The sequence below is a fragment of the Equus quagga genome, chromosome 11 (assembly GCF_021613505.1).
Source record: "Equus quagga isolate Etosha38 chromosome 11, UCLA_HA_Equagga_1.0, whole genome shotgun sequence".
Lineage (NCBI taxonomy): Eukaryota > Metazoa > Chordata > Mammalia > Perissodactyla > Equidae > Equus > Equus quagga.
The window spans coordinates 25932258-25950027 of NC_060277.1; the positions used below are offsets into that span (position 1 = coordinate 25932258).

The 17770-nt window shown below is 36.3% G+C and overlaps 1 protein-coding gene across 1 annotated transcript in view; it reads left to right on the forward strand.

Annotated features, from left to right (window-relative positions):
- Positions 1-17770, forward strand: part of SEC63 (SEC63 homolog, protein translocation regulator) — a 68728-nt gene that overhangs the window by 45559 nt on the left and 5399 nt on the right. Inside the window, exons 12-19 of the mRNA XM_046675569.1 lie at positions 792-946; positions 2223-2370; positions 5184-5266; positions 7492-7551; positions 7748-7921; positions 11283-11441; positions 13157-13258; positions 16913-17011. Coding sequence (XP_046531525.1) covers positions 792-946; positions 2223-2370; positions 5184-5266; positions 7492-7551; positions 7748-7921; positions 11283-11441; positions 13157-13258; positions 16913-17011 — 980 coding nt within the window. The remainder of the gene's footprint in view (positions 1-791; positions 947-2222; positions 2371-5183; positions 5267-7491; positions 7552-7747; positions 7922-11282; positions 11442-13156; positions 13259-16912; positions 17012-17770) is intronic.

A 17770-nucleotide genomic window follows, 5' to 3' on the forward strand; every position in this document is an offset into this window, starting at 1 on the left:
GATTTACTATATCCTTTTCCTTCCTCTGAATGTTTTTAGAGTTAAGTTATTCTGTATTTAAACAACAAGTTTGAAATAATTCTTTAAGTGATATGACGGTGATTCAAAATTCACCTGACATGTTTTTTGCATGAAGGGAAAAAAGAACGAGGGAGTTTGTGGTCAGTAATGGAAAGGGAGACTTAAGTCTTAAGAAGGAAGTTGGTGATCGTGGTTTGTTGTTATGGATGCTGTCAGTTCTTGGCATAGTGTCAGTACAGTCTCGATACTGATAATGTCTGATAATTTACTGGTTTTGGAGGTAATGCAAAGAATTTTCCTATTAAATCAATGGTGGTTATTGGATAATGTGCGTTTGATGAAGTTTGTATATTTTTTATGTCTTGTCCAGTAACTTTTGAAGGAACATCAACACCATCATCTTAAAATTTGCGCGGCTGGCCCAGTGGTGTAGTGGTTAAGTTCTCACACTCCACTTTGGCCCAGGGTTCATGGGTTTGGATCCAGTCGTGGACCTGCACACTGCTCAGTCAAGCCGTGCCTGGCAGCATCCCACATGCACAATAAAGGAGGATTGGCACAGATGTTAGCTCAACAGTTATCTTCCTCAAGCAAAAAGAAGAAGATTGGCAACAGATGTTAGCTCAGGGCCAATCCTCCTCACCAAAAAAAAAATAAAAATTGAGGTGTTAAGGATGTTCACGTGACTCTTGTTTTTGTGATGAATTGTATACTCTTGATCATATAAAAAGTCCAGCCCTGTTTCTCCTTTTGCTCCTCTTCTTTCTAAGAAAGGGAGTTTCGTGCTCCAACTTTGGCATCCCTAGAAAACTGCATGAAGCTTTCCCAGATGGCTGTGCAAGGCCTGCAGCAGTTCAAGTCCCCCCTCCTGCAGCTCCCTCACATTGAAGAGGACAATCTTAGGAGGGTCTCGAACCATAAAAAGGTGATTCTCAGCTATTTTAACATGTTGAAGCAGTTTGTCATGTCATTTAAAGGTAGCATGAATGAAAAGTTTTTGGAATTGGGTGCGATGAATTTCTTAGATTAGAATGACTTAAACCTTCTGTACTGTCCCCCAGGTGGCTCTGCTGACATTTTCTGGGTTAGGTAGCTGTGGTATAATATTTGACTGCTCTAAGCCGTTTTACTACTTTGGGATTTGGTGCATTTTAATAGTTAGCACTTTGTTCCTTGTATTATGTTACCAACGATAAATGTACTCAGTAAAAATGCACTGTATATTTTCCAGTCATTTCATTCATGGCTTATTGGTTGAGTATGAACAAAGAAAAAATTAAGCATTCAAAAAATAAGTAGGTCAAATAAAGATGAAAATATAATCTGTAGTAAAGACATGATATTGAATCTTAAGATATAGCAAAAATATGTATAAATGAAAAACTTGAGGAAATAATAGAAAAAACGGAATGAAACAGTAATTTTGGTAGGAGATTTTCAACATTACTTTGTAGACATGGGCAAAGTGGGCAGAAGGTCGACATTGGATTTGATAGTATATTAAGGTAGAATTAATGTGTATTAAAAATTTACATCAGTTCTCTGTCCTTTCAAGTAATTGGGTTACTCTTATAAATTTGATCACATTTTAAGTCATAATTAAAAACTTAAGAATTCAGAAGCAGGCATTTCACATGCCTCATGATCTAATCCGTGTCTGTCAAAGTAAACAATAATAGCTCGCACCAAACACCTGGAAATTAAAGAACGCTCTCCGGAGTATCCATTTAGCCAAGATCGATATTACTGCAGCGGCAGTTATATTTAAAAAACAACAAAAATGAAAAAATTGCATAGTAAAACCTTAAGGATGCAGCTATACCTATAGATAAATTTATCCTCTTAAAGGTTGTTATTAAAATTGAAAATAAGGATCAGCAAACTGAACACATCAGATGGCAGTAGTTCTTGTTTGGATCAAGATTCTATATGAATGTTACAGTTTTTTTCCTCTAACTTTATTTTTTCTGATTTTAGAAAATAACTCTGTAATAACTTTGTAATTGAAAAAACCCTAAATTTACATTTCCTTAGAGAAAAAGGTCATGAAATGCAATAAAGTTATATTTTCTGCTTTGAAATAAATACAATCTTAACATTTTTCTAAAACTTATTTGATTTTGTTTTAGTAAACTTGCTAATAATTTTTATGAAAAGATTCATGACTTTGGGATTTATTTTCTTTCTCTTTTTAAATTCAGTACAAAATTAAGACTATCCACGATTTGGTGAGTTTAAAAGAATCAGATCGTCACAATCTACTGCATTTTCTTGAAGATGAGAAATATGAAGAGGTTATGGCTGTCCTTGGGAGTTTCCCATATGTGACTATGGACATAAAGTCACAAGGTAAGTGGGAGGTTTCCCTTTTGAGCATTGCTTCTCTTTTGATACATTGGCTCTCATTTGTTTGGCTCAAGGTTCTCAAAACTCTTCATTTAATAATGTAACTTGTAATTACACTTTGCAGAACTGTAGTTTATCTGTCAGATTTGTTAAGATGTAAAATGGTGTATATTTAATTTTTGAGAACACTGGTAGAGTCCTACTTTTATTATCCTTATGATGCGGTTGAATTTGAGGACTGCTCTGTAGTTCAGCTTTCAGGAATATCTTAACTTTGTAAGGAATGAAACAGATTTCCAGATGTAATGAAAGATATTTGAAATATATCTATTGTTAGTGTGAAAGAAATAGCTGCTTAGTTCTACAATTAATTTTTTAAAAACCCAACTTATTTATGTTAATTAAGCCTTGAGAATTACCATGTTCTGTGCCACATTTCATGTGGTTTTTCTTGACTTACCTCTTTAATGTCTGCTTGGAATGAAAAAATAGAGATTATTTTTCTAATAGCTGAGTAGTAGTACCTTAGAATGGTGGCAGAATTAGAGATTATCTGTTCCATTCCTTCCTTGTGGTATTGTTCTGAGGTTGGACATTTGCTCAGTTACTGTTGTGAGAATATTCTTGTCGGACCAAGAATATAAGGATGCATTAGGAGTGTTTTCCTTCTTTAAAGGGCTTGTAGTCTAATTGAGGAAGTAAGAAACAAACATAGAAATAAAAACAAGAAAACGTAGGCTGTGTGTTAAGTGAATGACACAGACATTGTGCCATTTATTCATTCAACAAATACTGAGTGCCACTAATTCTTCCTGGTGCTAGGGAAGCACTGGGGAGTAAGACAGAGCCCCTGCCGTGTTGAGTTTGCATTCTAACTGGAACTGAGAAGAGATAAATGACTCCCAAAGACTAGGGTGTTTGAGAAAGGAAAGTAAATTGCGATCTGGTTTCAATTTGCCTGGAGTGTAGAATACACGTAGTGAAAACTGGGATTACTTTGTTGGGGAGTTGGGATTTCCCTGTGGGTCCATGAGTTTTCTAACATTAAAAACAATCTGAAAGTTTCATTTAGGACCATACTGATTTAATCCAGAAACTGTTCAAATAAAAATCTAGTTTGGGACTCAAGAGATACTCTTTGATAGAGTCAAGAGTTGTAAAAAGTACATGCTGCTTAGAAAAATGAATGTCAGAGAGATTTTCTTATTAGAAGTAAAGAGTATTCAGTCTCACTGGGAAATAAAATTATGATGTGTTCTGTTCCATAGCATCCCGTATAGACAATTTGTTATTTTAAATTTTTACAGTGTTATTGAAATGTGTAATATGAGTAGTGTAGTTAATGGAGGGAGAGTAGAAGAATTTAGAAGCAGGGAAGGGGCATCTGCATGATCCAGTACTGGGGATGGTGAGTCTGTTTCCCCACGTTAGAGGCTGTGCAGAATTTCCGATAGGCTTTTTCTTCACTTTAAGGAGTCAAACGGCAGGTAGACATTGTTATAGCTGTTAATTCACGTGCATTGCTCACACACATAGAACTTTGCAGTGTTGCTGAATATGTAGCCCACGTTTAATTTGAGATAATGGAGACTTCCAGGTTGAAGAAAGGCTATTGTACCCTCTCTTGATGCCCGGCTGTTGGACCTTACAGCCAGTGATGGAGGAGATAAGAGTTAAAGGCTGCTGGAAGCCATAATTTTCCAACTGGTGGTGTGTTAGTGCAGGCCAGGACAAAGTGTGGTAGCGTAAATCTGTGTAAAATGAACATAGCAAACTAGAAAAACCTGTAGGCAGAAGTACATAGTGAAGAATACTCTTACAGATAACATATGTAGGAAAAAGTGAATTCTATCTACATTTGAATAGGAGATATATTTCATAAGTTAATTTTATTTAATTTTTAATGTTTATTTAAGATTATATTTATTATTAGACTTTTGGAGATGTGTGACAAATGTGGTCTTAAAAAATTAAGCAATTATAAAAACATTGCAAGGGGCCGGCCCAGTGGTGTAGTGGTTAAGTTCGCACGGTCGGCTTTGGTGGCCCGGGATTCGCTGGTTCGGATCCCAGTGCTTGTCAAACCATGCTGTGGCAGGCGTCCCACATAGAAAGTAGAGGAAGATGGGCGTGAATGTTAGCTCAGTCTTCCTCAGCAAAAAGAGGAGAATTGGCGGCAGATGTTAGCTCAGGGCTAATCTTCCTCCAAAAAAAAAAAGAAAAATTGCAAAAAGTATTAAGGTGCTTTTTAATATAATCAATATTTTCAAGTTCTTGCCTTAAAAAAACAAATCTGTTTAATGTGGCTTAGAATACTAGTTTTAGTTATTTTATTCTGACAGGCATTGATCATACAGGTAAAGTCTTGTGAATATAAGGTGTGCACAATTTAATAGAGTGACAGAACCCTGTTTTTATATCATTGTGAGAGAAAGCTAAGATATGGTAGTCCTCACATTATACTTTGTCTTAAAAGACCTAGGCTTGAAACCTGGCATTGCCAGTATAGCCATTATGTGACCTCGGGCGTTTTACTTTATTTCTGAACCTCAGTTTCTTCTTTAAAGTGGAAATAGTAATAATGCTTTATAGAGCTATTTTAAGTATTAATTGAGAACATGGTTGAAGGCATCTACTGGAGAGCCTTATATGAGTAGACAGTCAATAAATTATTTTTTACTGGGTAAGTTTAAAATATAGTATGTTTGAAAGACTGAAGTACCAGATTGATTTTGGTAAGCTAAGTTTTGCTGTTTGTGGTGTCATAGATCTCGAGTTTTATTTTTTAGTCTGTTTTTTTTCCTTTCATTTTATAGTATTGGATGATGAAGACAGCAACAACATCACAGTAGGATCTCTAGTTACAGTGTTGGTTAAATTGACAAGGCAAACAATGGCAGTAAGTAAGCTTTTTTTATGCGTTGAGTTATGTGTTAAGGTTTTTATATTTATTTTCTCATTTTAAGTCATACAGTCTCAAAGTCAAAACTTGTAGCAAAATTTAATTTTGCAAGTTCTGTTAGCTGTTTTGAAATTTTACTTTTTCACATAAGTTTTCACATACACAAACTTGGAAAATAGATGAATTCTTCGTGTGATGATTTATTAATTCCCTGTAAAACATTATAATAAGATAATATGGGTATAGTTTTTAAAATGTAAAGTGCTATACAGAGGTTAATAATTGGCTATTGTTGAGACTTTCATCACCTACTCCTTTTTAGTCAATTCTTTAGAGAATTTACCTCCTTTTTTTAATTTAAAAAATTACAATGAAAGTAACTTTTTTCTAATTATGTGAAAAATTCTTGCTGTCTGGGAAGAAATTCAGGCAATGCAGAAAAGTATAGGAAGGAGTTAAAATTACCTAAAATCCTACCACTCTGAGATTATCAATTTTGAAGTTCATCCCTTTAGTTGTGCTAATGCATGAATACCTGTAGTGTTAAATGATGTTTTTGCACGGATCCCTTCTCTCACTCACCTCTCTCAGGAATCCCCTTTCAGCCCCAGACGATCAGAATTCTGTCTTAAGTATATCCCTTCATATCTTTCTCCATGCTCCTATTTTACTGTCTCATCCTTTACAGTGCTTATACGTATATACATAGGTACTGGTATTTTTCTCATTCTTTTTCATTTAATCTGATCATATTGCATATGTTTCCTGCATCTTGTTCTTTTGATTCTCTATTACATATTTATATTACCTCCCAAGTCAACTCTCCATCCCCAGCTACTATAGTTGTAACTCATTGTTTTTAATAAACTATATGGAATTTCAACTCAGTTTATCACCTAGTGGTAGATTTTAGCCTATTCTACTCTGGGATCTATAAGCATCTGCAGGAAACATGCTGCATTTAACCCCGATGTCTAAAATCTCTGGTAGGAAAAGCATGTTTTGTGGTGGGATATATCAAATCAAAGATGTTGGTTTTATGGTAGCAAGTGGTAAGGAAACATTTGTGTCACAGGCTCTGGATGCGGAGGTCCTCCTGGGAGAAGAAGAAACTCTAAGCCAGTGGCCAGGATTGGGTTTAGAATCCTAATTCACACTACCCACATTCTTGGGAATTCCCAGCTTGAGCAATGAGCAAAAAATTGGCCTTGTGCTGTTGACACTTCTGAGGTAATCGGTAGAAGGAAAAGCAGGTCTACCCTGGAGGAAGGGGAAGAATCAAGTATTTATCTTCCAATTCTTGTATGAACTGTACCTCAGAGTAATTAAGTGTTACAACCCAGCTAATAAATGAAGAAATGAAGCAGATGATAGACTAGGAGTTGGCAGTCTTTTTCTACAAAGGTCCAGTTAGTATATTAGGGTTTACAGTCCATAGAGTCTCTGTATGTAACTGCTGAACTCACAAGTGGACATGATTGTGTTCCAGTGCAACGTTGTTTAAAAAGCAGGCAACGGGCCATAGTTACTGACCCCTGAATTAGACTAACAGTTTAGAGCCTTTGTCATTGTTTTTACTTGTTAGCTTTAATAATTCCAGGCAGTTTCTTAAACACATTATCATTTGGTGTCATCTTCTAGTATCAATTCTTACTGGAATTTAAATCCTAAATTTATAGCTTCCGTGCTGATTCTAATGGATTATGTAGTGGGTGGATATGTCTTTAGGCTTTTCTTGGTGTTCCACTTGTTAGTTACAGATCCAGTGAGCAATATCACTGACAATAATGAATAAACTGATATTCTTGTGAAGTTTTAATGTTTGATAAAACATTATGCAATGTATTCGGATTCTCATGACATTAAAATAGTCATATCTGATTACTTTTAGAATAAAAGTGAAAATTTATGAAATATTTTTGACTTTATAATGAGTTTACTTGTCATTGCATTTGTAAATTTAAGTAGACTGTATTTTTCAAAGTATGTTCAAGACAGATGTGAGATATTGGATAACGTAACTTCTGAAGTATCATTTAGTAATTGCTGAATTTGCACACACTCATCATTTAGTAATTGCTAAAAGTCTCTTGTCCTCCCCCCCACCCCAATTGTTACCAGTTAAAAAACTTACTGGTGATATATTTTGGGAGATTGCTTTGTTTATCTGAAAGATAAGTATAGATTGATAGATTTTGTATTTTTCTTCTTGCTGTCTCTAGGAAGTATTTGAAAAGGAGCAGTCCATCTGTGCTGCAGAGGAACAGCCAGCAGAAGATGGGGTAAAAACTTGAGTTTTCTTAGCTATCTTTCCTGGTGAAAGAAATGTTTTGTTTAGTTCTCTAATAGATATTGATTTATATTGCCGTGGGAGAGTAATTCAGTTTATGAAAACATTTAGTTTAGCAATTTTACTATGACTCCCAAGTGAAACTATTGCTCTGACTTCTGAAAGTGTATGTGTGTTGTGATTTACAGCAGGGTGATACTAACAAGAACAGGACAAAAGGAGGATGGCAACAGAAGAGTAAAGGACCCAAGAAAACTGCTAAATCAAAAAAAAAGAAACCTTTAAAAAAAAAACCTACACCTGTGCCCTTATCACAATCAAAGCAACAAAAACAAAAGCAAGCAAATGGAGTTGTTGGGAGTGTAAGTTTATTATTGTTATTATCATTATCTTTATTGAGGTAAAACATACACTAAAATGTTCAAATCCTATTTGTACAGCGCCTGAAGTTTGACCATATATATGTACCTATGATACCAAGATCAAGATATAAAACCTTACTAGCACCCTAGAAAGCTCCTTGTGTCCCTTTTCAGTTAGTCACCCCTCCATCCACCTCCACACGCTCCCCTCCATTCTGACTGGTATTACCATAGATTAGTTTTGCCTATTCTTAAACTTCCTATAAGTGGAATTATTTTTGACTGCTTTCATTCAGCAACATTTCCGTGACGTTCATCTGTATTCATCTTTGAATAGCAGCAGTCCATTCTTTTGTGTGTGTATGTGGTATTCCATTGTATAAATACACCACAGTTTATCTGTCTGTTCTGTGGCTGGTGGAAATTTGGGTTGTTCCTAGTTTTTGCCTATTATGAATAAGGATGCTATGCTTATTCTTGTACTTGTCATTTTGTGGACATTGATTTTTCTTGGGTATGTACTATGTACCTAGCAGTGGAGTTGCTGGGTCATAAAATAGGTGTATGTTTAACTTGCTGAAAGAGCCCAATTTCCAAAGTTGTACCATTTTATGCTCCTATCAGCAAAATATGAGTCCAGTTGTTCCACATCCTTACCAATACCAGTTTTACCAGTCTTTTTTATTTTAGCCTGTGTGGTGGATCTCTGTGTATCTGTATGGATCTAAGTGGTATCTCTGTATGTGATTTTTATTTGTGTTTACATGATGGCTAATGATACTGAGCACCTTTTCATATGCTTACTGGCCATTTGGATATCCTGTTTTTCTACTGGTGGTTTGTCTTCCTGTGGATTTGTAGGATTCGTTTTATATTCTGGATATGAGTCCTTTTTTATTTTCTTAATGATTGCTTTTGATGGCTCTTAATTTTAATGAAGTCTATTTCATCAGTCTTTTATGATTAGCGCTTTTGTGTCCTGTTTAAGATATGTCTGCCTATCCCAAGGTTACAGGGACATGGAGGTATTTTTTGTTTTCTTTTAGAAGTGTTATTTTACTTCTTATGTTTAGCTCGATGATACATCTTGAATTTTTGTGAATAGTGTGAGATAGAGATTGCAGACCACTTATTCTAGAACTGTTTTTTGAAGAGGTCATCCTTTCCTTTCTGAGTTGCAGTGGTGATTTGTTGTAAAACAAGTGACTAACTGTGTATGTGCACATCTGTTTATGGACTCTGTCGTTTGTTCCGTTGACTGTCTATCCTTGTGCCAGTACCACACTGTCTTAACTATTGTGGCTTTACATTAAGTCTTGAAATATGGTAGTTTAGGTTCTCAAACTCTTATTTTCCTTCTTCAAAATTGTCTTGACTATTTCCAGCTAAATTTTTAGAGTAAGCTTGACAATTTCCACCAAAAAAAGCTGCCAGCATTTAGATTGGTGCTGCATTGAATCTGTGGTTCAACATGGGGGAAATTCACTTGTTAACAATATTGAATCTTTTTATTCATAGCCATGGTTTATCTTTATTAATTTGGACCTTCCTTAATTTTTCTCAGCAGTGTTTTGTAATTTCCAGTGGCAGAGGTATGACACATCTTTCATTGTATTTAATCCTATGTATTTGATGCTTTCTGGCGCTATTGCAAATAGCTTTAAAAAAATCCATTCTTCAGTGTTATTGCTGGTATATAAAAGTATAGTTGCTTTCTAAATATTGACTGCATATCAAGGAGTCTTGATGAATTGACAATAATTCTAACCATTTGTAGATCTTTTGAAAAGATTTTCTACGTACGAGAGCATACCATTTGGGAATAAAGATAGTTTTGTTTTTCTTTTTTTCTTTTTAATATTTAGGCTCTTTCTTCCTTTCTACCTTACTGTGCTGCCTAGAACTTTAAGTATAATTTTGATTAGCAGTAAAGATGATGGTCACCCTTGTCCTCTTGTTGATCTCAGGGAGAAAGCAGACGTTATTTTACTACTTTCTATGATGTTAGCTGTAGGGTTTTTGTAGATATTCCTTATCAGGTGAAGGAAGTGTTTCTTTCTCTTCTCAGTTTGCTGAAAATTTTTATCATGAGCAGGTACTGAATTTTATTAAATGCTTTTTCTGTATCTGTTGAGGTGATTGTGTAATTTTTCTCCTTTCTGTTAATGTGGTGAATCGTATTGATATATTTAAAATTTTCAAACTGTCCTGCATTCCTGGAACAAATGTCATTTGGTCATAACATAGGCTCTTTTTTTAATATTTATCTGGATTTAATAATACTTTGTTTAGGATTCCTGCATCTGTATTTACAACAAAATTGTGGCTTGTCATTCTCGTTTCTTGTAATGTCAGGTTTTGTATCAGGTTTATGCTGGCCTCAGTAAACAGGTTAGGAAATGCCCTCTTTTTCCTGGAAGAGTTTATGTAAGATTGGATTTGTTTCATTCGTATTGGGAAGAATTATCTAGAGAATCCATCTGGGCTTGGAGTTTTTAAAAAGGGTTTAGTTATGGTGTCCATTTCTTTAACGTATTCTACTTTTTTTCTTATATCTATTTTAGTAAATTGTGTTTTTCAAGAAATTTGTCCATTTCCTCTGAGTTATCAAGTTTATTGACAAAGTTATTTATAATACCCTTTATTTTAGCATCTTTTGGATCTCTAGTTATGTCTCTTTTATTCCTTTTATTGGTAATTTGTATTCTGTCTCTTTTTTTCGTCTGTTAGTCTTGCCTAATGAAATTTATCAGTTTCATTAATCTTTTCAAAGAACCAACTTTTGGTTTTGTTTGGGTTTCCCTTTTGTATAGCTGCTTTCTCTTTAATTAATTTCTGGTCTGTATTATTTACTTCAACTCTCTTTACATTTAATTTGCTGTTCTTTTTCTTGCTTCTTAAAATGGACTAGTAAGTATTTTGTCTGGGATATTGTCTTTCCTTACTGCATTATTACTCTGTCAGTTGTAGAAGGTAATATTAAATTCTCAAAGCAGTACTTTTCTATAAACTCCCCATTTCCCCTCGTCGAAAAAAATATATAGTATAATTGATGTTTTTGAAGACGAGTAGCTTAGCCATTTTGGTACTATACTTTGCAAATAAAAATAAAATATTTTTATTTTACAAACTGTGAAGAGTGAAGCAACTAACAACAGACAGATAAACCAAATGTTAGTCTTCAGTGTGACTCCCACATATTTATAAATAAGAATGTTTATAATTCTCTAAAATTCTGTATGAATAGTGAAATTGTAATCTTGAGCCACATTAATTATAAAGCAATAAGTTAGCTTCTGGAACTCAGAACGATATATTCACTGAGATGTTCAGAACTTTTGTGGTTGCTTTTTCCTTTTAGGAAGCTGCAGTAAAGGAAGATGAAGAAGAAGTTTCTGACAAAGGCAGTGATTCTGAAGAAGAAGAAACCAACAGAGACTCCCAAAGTGAAAAAGACGATGGTAGTGACAGAGACTCTGATAGAGAGCAAGATGAAAAACAAAACAAAGACGATGAAGCAGTAAGATGTATAGGTTTAAGTAACTGGAATTAACCACTGGTGATAGTTTTGGTTTTTGTTGTTTTTTGTCATTTACTTGCTTGTTTGCTTGTCTTAAACAATACCAGTATATTTTATAATCTTACATTACTTTGTAAGAGTATTTTTGAGGGGTGGTGGTCAGAATTATAAAGAAAAATTGGTTCCAACAAGGATTGGAAGTCCTTGTTTTCTATAATTGTCACTTCGTAGGTGGAGTAGGACCTCGGTCTGAGGTGAAGTCAGTTTGGTGTCGGGGCAGATGAGTAAGGAAAGTTGGTGGGTCTCCCACAAGTTCCAGGGAATGTTTAGGAGAAAGAAACGTTACTGTGGACTAATGTCGAGAGGTTGTTAAGGGAAAAGCCAACATTTACAGAATGCAACCTTGTTTTAAGAGGTATATAAGTCACTAAGGAAAGGGGGGGGTCTCTACGGAATTTCTTAAGATTGTGAGGGGATAGAGAGTAGAGAAGAAATCTCATGACGTAGCATTAAATTGCATGTGATTTAAGGGGGGGCTGTAGGAAAGAATGTTTGGGGGACAGATAGTGGTCCTTAGAGGCTCGCTGCACGTGAGCTGTAGACTGTCAGCCGTTTCCTGGATGGCTGTGCTCTTTTTGGCTGGGCCATTGATCTGAAAGTAACTCTTGTGGTTTAGGAGAGAAAAAGAGGTCCCCTGAATAGCCTCTGAGGCAAAGGCAGAGGCCAAAAAGAGGAGAAGGTAAAGGGCATGGGATGAAGGTATGAGGAAGTCGTGGACCTGCCCTTGGGAGTGGTGAGAACAAAATAAGGATGACTGTTTTTAGCAGTTTCTGGCCCTTGACTGTTTTTGTACTTTAGGAATTAAATTGATTGCCAGGAAATTAAAACCTATCAAAGAAATTGTTTCCCCTAGCCTTGCTTTGAAAAAGAGTTGGCATACTCCTTTCTGAGTATATTACAGTTAGTAGAGGTGACTCAGGGTTTTGACAGACTATTTTCTTCAGATAACCAAAAATACGTTCATTCAAGAATACAAGAGATAATTATACAAATAACAAATAATTATTATCTGTCACACTGCAAGCAGTGTGTTAGGTAACGAGAATGCAAAACCAAACGTGAAACAGTTTCTGCCCTTGAATGGTAGTAGGTTAGTAGGGAAGGCAGACTTGTAACTAAACATTATAGTACAAGAGAGATTCTGCACCTTTTGCAAAAGATGCAGTGATAGCATGAAGGAGGGAGGGATCAGCTCAGTCCTGAGGTGGAGGGAGTTTGTGGTTCTCAGGAGCACACACTTAGGCTTTAGCTGCTCCTGAAGAAGAATGAGTAGGAGTTTACCAGGTAGAGAAAGGGGAAAAGATTTCCAAACAGGGATTAGGAGGAGTGAAATAGCTTGGTGAATTCAGAGAAGTCTTGATAGTTTGAAATGACTAGAATGAAAAGTGCAAGGAAGAAAGCAGTGACAGGAGACTGGAGAGAGGGGCCCAGGTCAGATCGTGTACAGCTGTGTAACTCATGCTAAAGGACTTAGATTTGATTTATGAAAAGAAGCACTGTATGTTTTGAGCAGGAAAATGATTAGATTTGTGGGACTGAACTCAGTAGTAGTAGTTAGCATTGTTAGAAATAATTACCGGAAGAAGATGGAAACTCCTCAGAACGATCGAAAATATACTTGATTTCAACTGAATATTTAATTTTTACTTTGCTAGGAGTGGCAAGAATTACAGCAAAGTATACAGCGAAAGGAGAGAGCTCTCCTGGAAACCAAATCAAAGATAACACATCCTGTTTATAGTCTTTACTTTCCTGAGGTGAGTTATACACAGCCTAGTGTTTCCTTATTCCATTCACTTTCTCTTCAGATATTGCTCAGTTGCCTTTTATCCTTCTATAGTGTGTACTGGCTCAGATGTGCTAAATGTGGTCTGTTCTTGATGAGCCCACATTTTGAAGGATATATTTCAACATGAATTATGTTTAGTGAATGTGTTGCTTAAAAGGAGGATTGTTAACTTTTTAACTATTTCTGTGGTTTCCTGTGCTTCTGTCTTTTCTGTGCCCAGAGTACTGAGGCTCGTGCTTGGTGATGGTTTCTCGTTAGCAGTTCAGGCAGTCTTAATTCAGACGGAACTTACACAGACTGCCTGTGACTACATGGCAGTTGTGAATCTCTCACTTCTATCAAGTTTTAAATAGGATGAAAAAGTTCTTAAACTTTCCCCATGGATTTTCTCTGGGAGTCCTATATTGGCCGCTTGTAGCCACTGGTCTTGCTCTGGCCGCAGTCATTGCCCAGTCCATGGGAATAAGCAAGCCCGTGGTGATGGGACCAGCTAAGTTCAGTAAGAGCTGAGTGTGGCTGAGCCCCATACTCAGGACAGGTCATTGCAGTGCTGTCTGTTCCCTTGTCCGTCCTTACTTTGTGCTTGTGGCCTGCTCAGCTTTTGATCTTGATCGGCTGTGTTGTTTGTCTTTCACATGAATTTTGGATTTGCTTGACATTTTGCTTTTGTGGATGAATTTGTCTGTGGCTGGAGGTCAAGAACTGGTTGCCTCTTAGTTCAGGGAAGATGTTTCACAGACTGCCTCACAGTTTTGCAGCAGAACCTTCTGCTCACCACTCATGTTTGGCACTTGATTTCGTGTATAAATCTGCTTTATGCTCTAGTGTCAATCCAGAGTTGCTGGGGGCTGCTGAAGGCAAATTCCTAAGTAATTTGGCTTTCCTAATAATAAATGAGTGGTTCTGCACAGGCTGTTGTTTTGACTTGGAAAGAAGTCAGCCTAGGATTCCATCTTAATGTGCACGCGGGTCTTCTGGCATGTCCTGAGCTCTAGCCCATCTGTTAGGGGCATTTTGCCCATTGCAGTGGTGGTCTGCCAATGCCAAGGCTCCTGAAATCAAGCGAATAAATTCCACTCATTGATTGGTTTTAAAAGTGCCATGGGATGCTCTAAGCTGCATAATTTGTGCCCTTGTAGCAGTTTCATTTTAGACCATGCTTAGTTAATAGGGAAGACGTTCATTCACTCCCTCAGAATATTTTAGCAGTGAAAATGCCTTTTTCTGATTTAATCTGCATCTGCATAGTAAACATCTCAAAGTACCACTTATCAGATAAAATTTATTTAGGATTTTCCTAACATCTACCTTTCTACCTTCCCATGTACCTACCTAAGTACCCTAACTACCACACTACCCACTTAAATTAGAGTTTTATGTTAATAATTGACTTATATGTTATTGAAACTCATTTATTATATGTAATATGTTAAGAATGGTTGGGAATCTCAGACAACAGGAAAAAATTTTTTTAAGTACTAGTAGCTCATGGTAGAACATCTTTTCCGTTTTCACCATGTGCATCAGAGTCTAGGCACAGGTGTAATGCCATGGATTGATATTAACTAGCTTCTCAATAAATATTCTTGATTTCAGATAGCCTGGGAGAAGGGAGGGAAAGGCATTCTCCAAGTGGAAAAGTAAAGATGGAATGCACGTCCTTGAACATATCCCTGTGCTGCTTAAGTTACATGCATGTATATTACAGACAGTAAAATGTCAGAACCACTTCAACAGTAGAGGTGTTTACCTCATTTTGTTAATAATCATAACAACCAGTTATTGCACTCTCTGTGCTAGGCATTCTAATGTATGTTTTACTTATATTATCTCAGTTTGTCTTTACAACACAGCCTGAGATAGGCACTCATCATTTAACAGAGAAGAAAAGCGAGGTTTAGAGAAGTGAACTAATCCAGGTCTGTGTGGCTTTAAAACAGGCATCAGCAAACTGCAGCCTGCAGATAAGTGTGCCGCCCTGCAAGCTCTTGTGAATGAAGTTCTGTTGGAACACAGCCACGCTCACTCTCTTTGTGCTGCAGGGGCGGAGTTGAGTAGTTGCAGGAGAGGCTCCATGGCCCACAGAGTGCGGGTGTTAATACTCCCCTTTGACTTCATTATGTTCTCACCCACTTTGTGTGTGCAAAACACATGTAGACAAGCATCAGTATACACATGTACCTATTGTGGAGTCCTAACCCTTGGGTTAAGCAGAAGTTGGGTGAATCACATGCTGGTGATTTATTTGTTCTGTTTATTAATGTTGGAGTGCATTGTAGTTTAAGGCATTTAAATAAAAGAGCTTTTAATTGAACTTAGTGTAGCATTATTAGAAAGATAATAAACCAAATTTTAATGTCTTATGGCTAAAATAAAATAGAAAGTGCAAGTGATTTTGGCTTAAAAACACGTTTTCCCTACGAAACTGGTTTCAGTAAAAAGTTATTTTCTAATCTTCTTTTTGATAATAAGGATTTTAGAATAGTCTAGTGTTGTTTTGGTTAAGCGAATATTTAGAATATTCTAAAATTTATTTTTAGCCCCAAAACGTTTTTCCTGAAGCCATTTTAGGAAGATATCTTCCCTACCCAGTTCTGAAACAGTGCATCCTAAGCAGATGACTAAACAGTTACAGACATGGCCTGAAATACGTACAGCGATGGCCGCCGAGCACGCTGAGGTTGCTGCTTCCAGACTGCTTGGTCTTCTGAGTGTTTTTTAAATAGTTTTCCTTCTCCTGTTAGTTCTTCCTGCTGTCATTGTACATTCTGGTGGCAGTTTCTTTACCCAGCTCTTTTTTTTTCCTGTTCCTAATCTTTTATGAAGTACAACTAAAAATGCTGAGCTTATTAAAATCATGTGCAGTGAAAGGTATAAACAGGCTCTTAGAATCTGAGATGCTCTCTTATGAGTAATGTGTTTTAATGTATTGATTTCTGATTTGGTTTCCCATGTCCCTTCCACTCCTACTTTTCGGCTTTTGCTTATTACTAGCTAAGATTGCTTAAGATTTGCTAGATGTTATTGTAATAGTTTACGCTGTTTCTTTTTTAGAATATCTTTTGTCGTTTAAAGTTAATTAGAGGTTTTTTGAGGGGAGGGAGAAGATTAGCCCTGAGCTAACTGCTGCCAATCCTCCTCTTTTTGCTGAGGAAAACTGGCCCTGAGCTAACATCTGTGCCCATCTTCCTCTACTTTATATGTGGGATGCCTACTACAGGATGGCGTGCCAAGCGGTGCCATGTCCGCACCTGGGACCTGAACTGGCGAACCCCAGGGCGCCAAAGCAGGTTGAGTGCACTTAAGCGCTTCCCCCGCCCCGGGCCGGCCCTGAATCAGAGGTTTTTAATGCAGAGGCCCATCAGTAAGGTTTAAGGGGCCATTTGAAACCCTGAAATTACATACAGAATTCTTTTGGAGAGAAGATCTACAAATGGTTAAGAGTAGTTTATTCATTCACCAAATACTTATTGAACATCTGTTTTGTACCAGGCATTGTGTCTATGCTGGGGATACAACAATGAAGAAAATAAGGACAGCGCCTCTAAAATGAGACAAGGCAAAACTGTGTATTTCTCTAGTTATTTCTGATTATTTATACTCTTCCTTTTTTTCTTTGCAGGAAAAACAAGAATGGTGGTGGCTTTATATTGCAGATAGGAAGGAACAGACATTAATATCTATGCCATACCATGTGTGTACACTAAAAGATACGGAAGAGGTAGTTATCCAACAACATTGTTTCAGTTTTTACAAATAGACAGCCTCTTGTCATCATACTGCTTCATAAAATCCTTTTTAGAAATCAGTTTATTGTATTTGGCTTATTGCATTTTATTTGTTACAACACATTTTGTAACTGTTCTCTAATGTCTTTTGGGGGAAGCTCAGAAATTTATAAAGCATTGAATTATTAAAGGTAGGCAGCTTGGTCAGTCTTTTACAGACTTATTCTCAACTTACTTTTGGGAGCCTTCACTGTTAGTGTCTAAGAATATATGCTTCTCCTCTCCAGAATTTAATTATGTTTTATAAAAATTTGTGATTTTTATCCTCATTGGATAGTGCCAAGGTAAATACCTTTTGTCTTAAAAAAATGTTAAGAACTAGCGATTAGATTTCTAGAGTGGAGTTTTTGATTCCATAGCGTTGTTCACTGTTAATGACATCACTCCTGTACATTGTGATGGGCGTGTTTTACCCTTGGGAACTCCTGTTTTCTTCTTAATTCTTTGTTACTTTTCTAGGAAGAAGGTTCTGTCTGCCTGGACTTGGTGGACAAGAGCAAGGCTTCTGAATTTCAAGATAGTTCCATGATGTTGATTTTTTAATCCAAAAAGTTCCTTTTTCCCCCTTTGTAACCAAGTAGTAAATGTATGAAGTAGTTTATTGTTGTCTGTTTCACACTTAGTGCCAACTTAAGCATATTTGTTTGACAGAGCAATTTTATTTCTATTTTTTAATTAAAATTTTATCTATT